At 37.0% G+C, this 12,837-nt stretch overlaps 1 protein-coding gene across 1 annotated transcript in view; it reads left to right on the forward strand.

The window, feature by feature from the left end:
- The window catches only part of DDX10 (DEAD (Asp-Glu-Ala-Asp) box polypeptide 10), a 224,382-nt gene that overhangs the window by 54,597 nt on the left and 156,948 nt on the right, over window positions 1-12,837 (forward strand). The window contains 3 exon segments of the mRNA XM_006899049.1: window positions 5,704-5,805; window positions 7,935-8,022; window positions 11,016-11,104. Coding sequence (XP_006899111.1) covers window positions 5,704-5,805; window positions 7,935-8,022; window positions 11,016-11,104 — 279 coding nt within the window.

Consider the following 12,837-nt stretch of genomic DNA (forward strand, 5'->3'; position numbering starts at 1 on the left):
CCTGCTTGCTGAAACTGAGGAGGACCTGAAGCGCTTGCTGCAGAAGGTCAAGGACTGCAGCCTTCAATATGGATTGAAGCTCAACATCAAGAAAACAAACATTCTCACCGCCGGGTCAATTGGCAACATCATTATGTATGGTGAAGACATTGAGATTATTAGCGGTTTTAGTTTGCTTGGCTCCACAATCAACACTCTTGTTACCAGCAGCCAGGAAATCAAGAGATGAATTGCATTGGCAAAGTCAGCTGTCAGGGACCTCTCCAGGGTACTGAAGAGCAGTGACATCAATCTGGAGACTAAGGTGCGCCTGTTATAGGCCATGGTCTTTGCAGTTACTTGATATGCATCAGAGAGCTGGACAGTGACTAGGGATGATAGAAGGAGGATTGATGCCTTGAGCTTTGGTGCTGGAGAAGAGTATTGAATATACCGTGGACTGCTAAGAGAAAAAATAAGTTCGTCCTGAGAGGGTGAAGCCAGGCTGCTCCTTGGAGGCAAGGATTCTGAAGCTCCATGTGACATACTTTGGACATGTTGCAAAGAGGGACTAGTCCTTGGAGAGGGTTGTCGTACTTGGGAGAGTGGAGGGACAGCACAAGAGTGGAAGACCCTCTATGAGGTGGATTGATTATGTCAGTGGGGTAATGGGGATAGGTGTGTTGGAGACAGTAAGAGTGGCACAGGATAGAGCAGGGTTTAGGGCTGTTGTACATAGGGTCGCTGTGAATCACAGGAGACTTTATGGCACATAACAACCACCACCACCACCACAAGGGAGCTCTGGTGGCTTGGTGGTAAGGAGCTGTGCTGCCATTTCAAAGGCAGCTGATTTAAATGTGCCAGCTGCTCTACAGGATAAAACTGGGCAGTTTCCTCCCATGTGATTAACTACTCTGGAAAAACTCACCGGAGGGTTAATTATGAGTCGGCTCTGACTTGACAGTACACAAAAACAACAATTACATGAAGGTGAAGTCTTTTTCCATGTATTTATTTGCCATACATATATTTTCTTTGGTGATGTAGATCTTGTACCTACTTTTTAAGGAGTCTGTTTTTTTGTTGAATCCCTCAAGATTTGTCTATTTTGATTAAAAGTCCTTTTTCATATAATTTGTTTTGCAGATATTTTCTGCATTCTGTTTTTTTCTTTCCATTCTTAAAATAGAATCACATCATCAGAGGCTTTTTTTTCCTTAATAAATTTTTCTATTTTAATTGTGACTTACCACAAGAGTTTAAAGTTATAATGACATCCAGTTTACTGATTTTCTCTTTTTTGGTGGTGTTTCTAAGAAGCCATTGCCAAAATCAGGATCACCTAGATGTTCGTTCACCTGTTTTACCTTCTCGAGTTTACATCATTTTCCATCTTACATGATCCATTTTGATTCAGCTTTGTGTCTAGATTCTTTAGTTCTGTTTTGTTTTGCTGTGGCTGTCCATATGTTCTAGAACTATTTGTTCAAAAGCTCACTGTATCTCCATTGAATTGTCTTTGCTCCTTTGTTAAGGATCATTTGGCTTTTATTTGTGTGAATCTAAATAAATTTCTGTGTTTTTTCTTCTGATCTGTTTTATTCCTTTCCTAACACTGTCTTAATCATTGTAGCTTTCTAGTGAGCCTTGAAGTCAGCTGTTATTAGCCTTCTTATGTTTTAGATTACTGTGTTTTGTTACAAAAACAATGGCCATTCTGTACACAGATTTTAGAAAATACTAGAAAGCAAAACCAACTCACTATCCAGAATTGTGTTGTATATGTTTATATTGTTTTAACTGAAAATGCATGTACATATTTATTTTGAAAAATGCACTTTAATTTTAAGTACAGTCTTCTGTATCTTGGTTTGTAACCTGAATAATGCAGTTGGGAGAGTTGAGGGTGGCTTCATGGGCAGATAGTGTTACCATTATCACATTATCATTAAGTTCTTAAGGAGTGGGTTTAAGGGACAGTTATGGAATTCACCTGCAATGGAGTTTGTATGTCAGAGAATGTAAATCTAAGTAAGTAAGGGTTAATGCTTCATAGGGAGAAAAATATATTATTGCAAGAGTGGTGGGACGTTTTCTTCTCTCTGGCCCTAGTTTGTTTCAAGGTTACTTCAGTGAAAATATTACCGTGCGAATCCAGGTCAGTGTTTTGAATTTTCTATGTTCACTGGTAATAATAGTTAGGTATAGGATGTGAACAAAGCTTCTTTGTTTTAGTCATTCGTGATCAATCTTTTGGGATCCTTGTTTCTGGAGGAAGTCCTGATACAGTTGAAAAGCAATGAGTTAGAAGTTGAACTTTAGTGATACAAAACAGTAGTAGCGAGCTGATTTTAGGCCAGTTATTCAACCTCTCCGATGCTTTATTAATTAAAAAAAATTATTTTCTTCTATTAGTTCCATGCTTTTAAGATCAGAAAATTAATTAATTTCTTCAGAAATTGTAAATAGTTGTATAGTGAAAAGTGCTAAAAATGCTGATGATAGAATGAAATTTTATTGTTACAAATGCAGGACTTTTTATATGATGTTTGCATTGTCTTTCAAAATAGTTTTTCTAAGTAAATGGAGTTTTAAAATACAGGTTTTATGAAGGACAGTTATTTCTCCTTATATTTAGCCTTAGGTCTTGAATATAGCTTTTGAAATTTAACTAGCTAGCTCATGGATAAATAGACTTTATTCTTGTAAGCATTAAAAAATGTGAAATGTGCTTATGTAGTTCTTTTAAAAGTGCTTTTATTCTGGAAATAAAAGCTTACTGGAAAATTTTGGGCGTTGGTATGTGGGAGATAATTTGTGCTTTACATTGTTTCTGGGAAAAGATGTGTATAATAAAAAACAGATAAAATGGCCGGTGATGCTCTTTTTAATAGATACTCGTGGGATTTGCTTTTGAATATCCTCTCTACACCACCTGCCTGCCACTTTGCTTTCCCCTCTTTTATTTTAATTGTTATACTCTTTAACTTTTTGTAGCTCATATATGTATGTGTGTATATATTATGCATATATTCAGCTAGCTATATTTCTAAAATGCTTGGGTATGGCCTGTTTGTGACTTTTATCCTGATTCATTTGTCCATGTTCTCTCTCTGAAAGAAGAAAGAGCAGGTATGATATGTGTAGGTGTTTAGACTTAGTCATGCATGAGTTAGTTGTAATATCAGAATTCATTCAGTGGCTGCCTTTTTAAATCTTTTACTCCTTTGCTACAGTTTGTGCCCTGCAGAGATTTAGAATTTGTTTATTTCATTGCCTTGTCTGAATTTGGAAATAGAATGCTAAAAAGGTTGGTTTATGCTTTAGCCTACTGCTTGCTCGCTCCCTCCTAGTTGTTCCTCTTTGGACCACACAAAATAAGCCTTTTCACTTTAGAAGGGTAAACTCCCTGACTTCAAGAGACTGGCTTCCTTGAAGGTGTTTTAGAAAGTGCAATTTGAAGTGGTCTTTGTTGGTTTGTGTAGGGTTGCAGTTTTGACCAGTACCTAAGATCTCTTTCCTTAACGTTGATGATATCTTTGGGTTTCAGAGTTGTATGTTTATCAGATGGCTTCCCTTGTGGTATTACTTCATTATTTTATAGGCTTTCTACTAAAAATTTCTGTTTGTCCTGGGGTGAATATTTTAAAATGAAATTCTTATAGTAGGTTAATATGAAAAAAATTTGAGCTGTAGTATCCTGTTTTAAAATACAGTCAGGAAGGTGTTTGGTATTAGTTCTTTAGTCATGAAGCAGATGTTTGGTAAAAGGACTAAATGTGTATTCCACTTTATTCTGTTCTACCCCAACCCCGTGTAATACACATGTGTTTAGAGAAATTTGAGAAAATGAAATACACATTAAGAAATACAAATTACCCAGTAGTCCCTCAGAAGGGAGTTTTGGTGTCCTAGTGCCAGGATCCTTCCTACAAACCTGAAGTCATGCGGTTTGAGTCTACCAGCTACTCTGTGGGAGATAGACGGGCAGTCTCCTCCCATGCAGTTAACTGTCCTTGAAAATTTGGAGGGTATGCTGTGACTTGATGATGCACAAAACAACAGGCCCTCAGATATGCTGACTTCCTTTTCTCCTTTTCCCCTGGAATGCCCAATCTCCCCTCCAAATCACCTACCTTTAATGCTCAATTCCTAATTATTTTTTTTTTAAATTGGTTTACTTACAAAGTTCATATACGTTGTGTTTCACACTATTCCTTATTCATACTGTTTAATGTAATCATACTCATGCATTACGGTTTTTTATTCTCTCTTTTTACTCACGGTTGTGGAGTTTATTAGGAAAACAAATTTTTCATTCTAACATACATTACCTTGTCTTTTCACCCAGATCCTTCCCCTTCCTTTACTCTCTTCCCTCCACTCACCAAACTGTGCGACCCTGAGATTTTACCCCTACCCATCCTCACCCCTCCACTCCCACCCATCTCTCCCTTGAGTTCCTATACATGTTTCCTTTTGTTTTTACAATAATGGTCTTATGTACTATTTGTCCTTATGAGATCGCATTAGTTCACTTATAATGCTCTCCAACCTTCTCCCAAGTTATGTAGTATTTTTTTAATTTATGTTTGTTTTCTCATAACACTAAGTGGTTTCTTTTCACTTCTGATTTTATGGTGTTTATTAACCTTCTGTCAGGGATGAACTGAAAAGGACCCAGTGTAACAATGCATTTATCATTTGAACCTTTATTATATGTACAGTCTCCCTTCCCCCTGCTCCATTGTAAAGCCAGTTTTAACTCATATTGATTCTGTAGGTTAGAGTAGAATCCCATGGGATTTTTAGGCTTTACTCTTATATAGACAGTCAATCAGATCTTTCTCTACTGAGGCAGCTGGTGGTTTTGAACTACTGACTCTTTTTGGCTAGCAAAAGAGAATTTAACCACTATTTCACCATGACTCCTTATGCATACCATTTGGTGACATTAATTACATTTGTAGCCACAAACATTGTCTGCTCACATATTTGTGCTTGTCTTTTGACAAGCCTTACTGCTCTGTGATTGTTTTCAGTCCAACTTCTCTTTTGGTTTTAGATTGTTGGCTTACTGGATAGGAACATTCATCTTCTCTTTCTGTGGGTCCTTTTCAGTTCATCCCTGACAGAAAGTTTGGCATGAACTAGTTTGTTATTTATAATAACTTTTTACTTCATGATACACACACATACACCCACACACAAAAAATGTGAACATTAAGGAAAATGCTTTGATAAAGTTTCTTTTTATTTTCAAAATTTTCCCGAATATCTGTCTCTATTTTACAACTTGTAAGGGTTCAGGGAAATCTATATACAAGCTGCACATGTATAAGTAACCACAACATGCATGTGGCCATCCAGGTACACATATTTCTGAAGGTACAGCATGACATGAGAAAAAGGACCCTTGGTTGCACAATTTTAAGTGCTTAGTTGTTAACTGAAAGGTTGGCAGTTCGAACTCAACAGCTACTCCATGAAAGAATGCTATGGCATTCTGCTTCTTTCCAAGATTTGTAGCTTTTAGAAACGCTATGGGGCAGGTCTCCTTTGTTCTCTTGGGCTGCTAGGATTTAGAATTGATATAATGACAGGAGCTTTGGGTTGATAGTCTTAAAATTTTGTAAAATAGGTTAACTCACTTGTTCTCATCAAACAGTGCAAATTAAAATGCAGATTGCATTGATCTGGAAAAGATTTTGTTTCTTGTAGGTACAAAGAAGATGGGGAAGCTTTATTAATTTTGCTTCCCTCAGAAGAAAAAGGGATGGTGCAGCAACTGCTTCAGAAGAAGGTGCCTGTGAAAGAAATCAAGTAAGAACTCTGTTACTGTCTGGAAAACGAGGGCATGGCATTATTCTGCTTGCTAACGTACCAAACGCTCCCCTCCCCTCCCCTCTAGCTAGCTTGCTGTCTACTTTGTGACCATTATTTTAAATAACCGTTTTAGAAGATGGCTAATAGAATAAGGGATGAAAAAGAATAACTAGGTAGTTTCAGAGAATACTAATGGTTGGAAGGATTAAACCTCTTGGATGAAATTATTTTTAAAACTGTTTGTTGAGTTCTCAGGATTTTCTTCTCCTGTTATTAGAGTAGAAAACTCTCGTGGCCTGGTCGATAAGGAGGTGTGCAGCCAACTCTGGGGTAGAAAGTTAGTATCCACCAGCTGCTCCAAGGGAAAAAGATGAGCAATTTCCTACTGTGCAATTTACAGCCTTGGAAAAGCCACTGGAGCGTTAGCTATGTGTCAGTTCCTACTTGACAGCAATGAGTCGCTATTAGGACTCATATTAAACATTAGAAGTCAATCAGAATCTCACTTGTCTTAGAGCCCTTAAAATACTTCGGCATAATTTACTTAATATATTAGGGAGGGATAAAGGAAATAGAATTGGCCATGAATTCCTAATTGTTCAAGCTGAATGCATGGTTTGTATTTTTGTGTATTTTGAGACTTTTTTTAAACAAAACTGTACAATTCACCCCCACACAACTGCCTCAGCATTGTAGGAACAAAGAATTTCAGTCTGAAATCAGAGAAACAAGTGGAATTACTGTTGTTAAATCTAGTTCCTTTTAAAGGGGCTCTGGTGGCTTAGACTGTGGAGAGTTGTGCTCTTAACCTGAAGGTTCGAAGCCAGCAGCTGCTCATTGGGAGACAGGTGAACAGTCTCCTCCCTTGTGATTTTTTAAAATTTTTTTATTTTAGAAGCCTTCTTACGGGTCGCCTATGAGTTGGTTTGGATATGATAACAGTGAGATAGAGAGGGAAAAAGACACAAAGACACCTATATAAGAGTTTCTTTCGTTTCTGTAGCCACTTGTGTAGAATTATTAACATCTCTGATGCATTATGCCTAATTTCTAGATTGTTGTTGTTGTTGTTATGTGCCGTCGAGTCGTTTGTGACTCATAGCGACCCTATGCACAGCAGCCCTAAACCCTGCTCTATCCTGCGCCAACCGCACCGCCTCTGACACACCCATTCCGATTACCCCAGTCACCGAATCAATCCATCTCATAGAGGGTCTTCCCCTCCTGCGTTGAATTTCTAGATAGTGACCCTATAAACAACAGATCTGAACCCTGTCCTATCGTCTTCTATTCTTACACTTTCTAAAACATTTGAGCCCATTGTGGCGATCACCATATCAGTCCACCTGATTGAGGTTCTTCCTCTCCTTGACCGACCATCTACCTTTCAGAGCATCATGTTCCTCTCCAAGGACTAGCCTTTCCTAACAACATGCCCAAAGCACGTGAGGCAAAGCCTCATCATCTTTGCCTCTAAAGAACACTGACTGCACCATCTCTATGACATACCCGTTTGTTTTCTTGGCTGTCCATGGGATGTACAGTGCTCTTCTCCAACACCACAGCTAAAAGGCATCAGTTCTGCTGTCATCTTCAGTCCCTAGCCAGCTCTCAGATGTATAGCTAGTGGTCGCAAAGTCCATAGAGAAGCACTGTTTATGTCCCTTGAGTATTTATAGCTTTTTAAATAGATGGGTATATTTGTAGGTCTGAAGCACTATTTGTATATTTATTTGAAGATGATGGTTTGAGATTTGACTTAAAAAGACAGAATTTACAAAATTACGTTACTTTCATATATTCCATTTTGTTGACTACTCAGCTCTTCCGGGAAGCTGTTCTTCATCTTTATGGAAGTGCCTAATGCCTAATGCTAATGACTCAGCATTGGGTGCTTCTTTAGAGAAAAGGTCCGACCATCCATTTCTTTTAATCTGTATTATTCATTATATACGAGAGATTAAAATGACAGCCAGTGTAATTTTAGTCTAATCTGGTTCATAAATGAAAAATAATGTTACATACGTAAAAAAGAATAACAAGGAAAAAGGTGAAATGCTGTGTATTGTTACCACTTTCTGAAATGGAGATATTAGTTTAACCTTGATTTTCTTTTCGTAACATAGAATCAATCCGGAAAAACTTATAGATATCCAGAAAAAATTGGAATCACTTCTAGCCCAAGATCGAGATTTAAAAGAAAGAGCACAGAGGGTAAGTCCTTTTTGAATTGGATTGTTGAGCATCAAACAATGTTAAATTTCATCTTTTCTGCTATTACTAGTTTTTGTGGTCGTGTTTCAGATACGAAGATTAAGCTTGTTCTTGGAAATTTTTCTAAAATGTATTATTTCATGGGGTAATGTGAGAAAAATGTCTATTCTTATCTGTAATCTTGCTAGAGACACAATTTCATCAGACATGATTTTTAGATGCTCAGTGGTCTGGCTTATATTTTCAGTAAAGTTGTCAATTTCTCACCACTTCGATAAAGCTTTCTTTCTCACTTTCTTGAAAATAAGATTAATATTACTTTATAAGCATAAAAGTCTTTTTAATTTAAGTTCAGCTCAGGAATAGTTTTCTATATATAAATATGACCTGATGTCTCAGTTACCTTTTCTGGGCTTGTAAATTCCCTTGATTGACAGATACATAAAGAAGTGTTAAAAAGTTCAGTTTACACTTTTAGTTCTTAGACTTTAAGGCAGTTAAGTCTTTAGAAAAGAGTTATTTATAATTGTTTTGCATTGTGCTTTGAAGCTGTATAGATTTGTGACTCTCTTTTGAAGCCCCTCATTTTTATTGCTTTTTATTGAGGAGAAGAAAACTGCCTTTTAATGTTGTGAGATCTTTGTCTGTCCTGTAACCCATCAGCAGTGAGCTCCAGAGTTGGGTTCTCAGGTTTGATGCTACTCAGCAGGTAGATGAAGTGGAAGGAAGGACACAGAGATGGGATCGGGGAAGGACATCCTATGTAGCTGGAGCTGGCTGAGCAGAAAAACAGCAGTGAAGTTTTACATTACAGTTTTGAAACAGAGGATTCTTAGCAAAGAAGTAAATTTTACTTTAGGAACAAATTATGTATTTTTATGAACTGATTTTTTTTTAAATAAGTTTTTTTATCGTTTTTGCCTTGAAAGAACAGCATTAATGATGAAGGTAGGATCTGAGTTAGTTACTCTGTGCCAGGCCGTCTAGTCATGATAGTATTACATGAGTGATTTGCATGCATTGTGATATTTTATCCTTCTAATAAATCTGTAAACCACTGAACGGTCAGCTGTGAGTCAGTTCTGACTTGATAGTACATCATCACAACAGTAAATCTAAGACAGTGGTAGTGTGTCAGTTTACAGAGGAATAAGTGGTAGCATGTCATTGTTTAAAAACTTGTCAAAGGTGCCCTGGTGGCTTAGTCTCCAGGGTGTTGTGGTACTAATCAAAAAAACCTGTCTGGATTCACGTTGTCAAGGTTCATACTTGAGAATCAGAGATCTACATCTGAGGCTTTCTGAGAATTACCACGTTATGCCAAGAGAAATGAAGTTTAAAAGTCCACAAAATCACTGTGGCCAAATGGTGAACACATTTGTAAGTCCAAAATTGGACTTTACATATGCTCTAGCTAAAAACCAAAGAAAGGGCCTTTAAGTAAACATTTTTCTGTATGTACTTTTTTGGCACGTGTGTGTATGTGTGTGTGCGCACACAATATGGGCTTATTTTGTCTAGCAAACATGCTTCAAGGGAAGAAAGAGATTTTATTTTAGAAGTTTGGCAATATATGAAAATTTGAAAAAACAACCACAACAAACACCCCAAAACCCCATGAATTCTAATATGTTGTGATTTATCCCCTGCCAAGGAGGTCATTCAATCATGAATCAGGAAATAGGAAACACTGGGAAGATGTTGTTTCACTGGTTTGTGCAGACAGCAAATGAGCTTTCCAGATCAAAGATTATAGAATAGCATATTGAAATAAATGATGTGATTTATTGGGTGTCACGCATGGTTTAGCAGGATGGCTAACTGTATTGCCAGCAGCAGTAAGCTATCTAGTTCCATAGAAATGATTTTCTGGATTTTGATTATAGTCTGGAGAGAACAAAAACAATAAGCAACTTGGATGATTTCTTGTGGACCAGTGTAGGGGAAGAAATTTATCCTTCAAGTGGTGTTGCACATCACTTTTCAAGCTTTTGGAAATAAAGAAAAGTATAGTCAAGATTAGTGGAGTGTAAGGGATTAGTATAAATCAAGAGAGAACGTGGCCTTCAGTAAATATGGAAATGAGAATTACTTATCCTTTATACAGAAATGAAAAGTAAAGAGATAATAATGTAGACATGTCCTGAGCATTATCACCTGTTTAGTGTTTAGATACAAAATGACAAAGGGTCAAGACATCTTTTACATTTCTATTTGTATAGTTCTGATTTACTGATGTGTATTGTGTATATGTGTGTAGACATACATAGATATGTTTATATGATATATATATATATATATATATATATAAAATACACACACACACACACACACACATTATTAATTCAAACACAGATGGGGGAAAACATATTGCAAGTTGACGACAAATTTGCCAAGTTGTAATAAAAAAAGGAAAAACTTTAAAAATGAATTTTTTCCTGTCATGATTTTTAATTAAATGCCATTTTACTAATATAGTAAAAACTTTGTTCAAAGACATAAGTACTCTTTTAGTAATAGTTACTATCAGCAATAACTAGCATTCATTGGTACTGTGTTCCAGAAGGTCTGCTAAGATAGATAGCCTACACACATTTTCACATTTAGTACTGAATGTAAATGATGATTTATTTGTATCACTGGTTTATCGATGAAGAAATTAAATTTAGAGACACAAGAATCTTGCTCAGCTGTTAAGATGCAGAGACTAGAGTAGATCCATAGTTGTATTATTCCATATTATTTTTCCATTGCCCATAAAACAACTAAATGAGACTGTCTTCTGGAATAACTTTTAGGGAAGATGATAGTACATATCAAGTAGACTTATGTATCAATTTTAGCCTGTCTTTTAAAGTCCTAAAAATTAACCTTTCTTATTTTGTGATTTTATTTCGTACTGTGGAATTAAGCTGTTTTGTTAACTCTTTGAAAAATGTTGGTTTACATTTTTACTGTTAAATATCGTACATTCAGAACTCTTTGTTTTGTAGTGTTTTGTCTCCTACATACGTTCAGTATATCTGATGAAGGATAAAGAAGTATTTGATGTGAGCAAACTGCCACTACCTGAATATGCTGTGTAAGTATTCATAGTATAGTTGTAATTGAAAATCCTCAAGGTCAGAGGGAATTTTTTTTGTGCTTGGTTCTCCTAGTGTCCTCATTTAAAATAGTGTCACCAAACCTTAATCTTAGGAGGAATTTGTAGAGAAAAAAAAATTCCATAAACTCTATGGAGAATGAGCTGAGTATTTAATTCTTGTCAGAAAGAACTTCTTATTTATAAATAGAAATTCCTTAAAGATACTTAGGTTGTTCCCCATAACTTAATCTTTCCAAAGAAGATGGAGAACAACTGGTGAACATCCTTAGAAGTTTTCAAATGTCCATGTGGTCTTCATAATTCTTTGTTTTAGAAGCCTGCTGTTGTTGTTGTTAGGTGCCGTCGAGTCGTTTGCGACTCATAGCGACCCTATGTACAACAACCCTAAACCCTGCTCTGTCCTGTGCCAATCGCATTGCCCCTGACACACCCATCCCGAGTACCCCAGTCACTGAATCAATCCACCTCATAGAGGGTCTTCCCCTCCTGCGCTGTGCCTCCACTCTGCCCAGCATGATGTCCCTCTCCAAAGACCTGTCTCTCCTCACAACATGTCCAAAGTATGTCAGATGAAGCCCCAGAATCTTTGCCTCCAAGGAGAAGCCTGCAGTATTCTAGATATTTTATGGGTGCACATTTAATCACTAGTTCTTGAATTTAGATCAAGATTCTCCTACTGCTTGCTGATGTTTCTTCCTGGGACTCAGTCAAATATCCCTTATTCAGTAACAGTTACTTACACAGTGAAATTATCGGGCTTTGTTATGACCTTGTATTTGAGGATGCTTTCCCTTTTAAAAAAAAATTGTTGAACTGTGAAGGAGGAACATTTATATTTCATTGAGGTCCTGCATGTGGGGAAAGTTTTGACAGAATCCTCTAGCAGCACCATTGAGGATAATCATACTTGGGTGCAAGGAAGTATCTGCTTCCTGGCCAATTCCCCCTCCAGGAATTTGAGAACCTTACCCTTAAATTGTGTTGAAGAAAACATTGTGTGTGGCTCAGCTGTTGTTTTCCTTTCTTTAAGTCAGATTGTGAGTTTAGTATGACAGGTAATTTGTCACTTCTTAGATATTAGAACCCATTAAATAAGAGGGAATGGCCACTGACTTTTGATTTAGGTAATAGATGGAAAAACACATGTGGTGGATAGTACCACCCTCCTCCCACCCCCATCATTTCGGTCCTGGCCTGCAGAATGTGATCCATAGTTTAGGTCATTAGTAGCTAGTATTTAGTGTGAAGTTCTTCACTGATTTTCTGACAGAGTTGTCTGAGATACTACAAAACAGAAGTGACAGGGACTTTTTATTCTGCAAGGCCACAGTTGGGTCTGTTTTGTTGTAGCTGTTAATCAGAATCCCTTGATGGTATGATAATATAGGATTTTTGTTACAGGAAGGCTTCAGTAAGCTGTAGTATTTCCAGTTGAAAACTGTTGCTAGAGATGCTTAAAATGAACCCTGGAACCTAACATTGATATTGTTTAATGTTTTCAGTTAATTTTTGTGAATGTTTAGATGTGTCATTTCCTTGAGATATGTAATTTTCTTCCCGAAGCCTTTGTTACTAATGCAGTGCTGAATAAGAGGGCTATAAGAAAGATTTCACTCTACAATTTTTATCGTAGGAGTATGCAATGAGGGTTGTAGAGTGGGTTATATTTGGGGCTAGGGGGTGGGGTTTGGGGAGGTGCGGGGGGAGGG

This window comes from Elephantulus edwardii, unplaced genomic scaffold (assembly GCF_000299155.1).
Source record: "Elephantulus edwardii isolate Elephantulus edwardi_28Jun2011 unplaced genomic scaffold, EleEdw1.0 scaffold00245, whole genome shotgun sequence".
Lineage (NCBI taxonomy): Eukaryota > Metazoa > Chordata > Mammalia > Macroscelidea > Macroscelididae > Elephantulus > Elephantulus edwardii.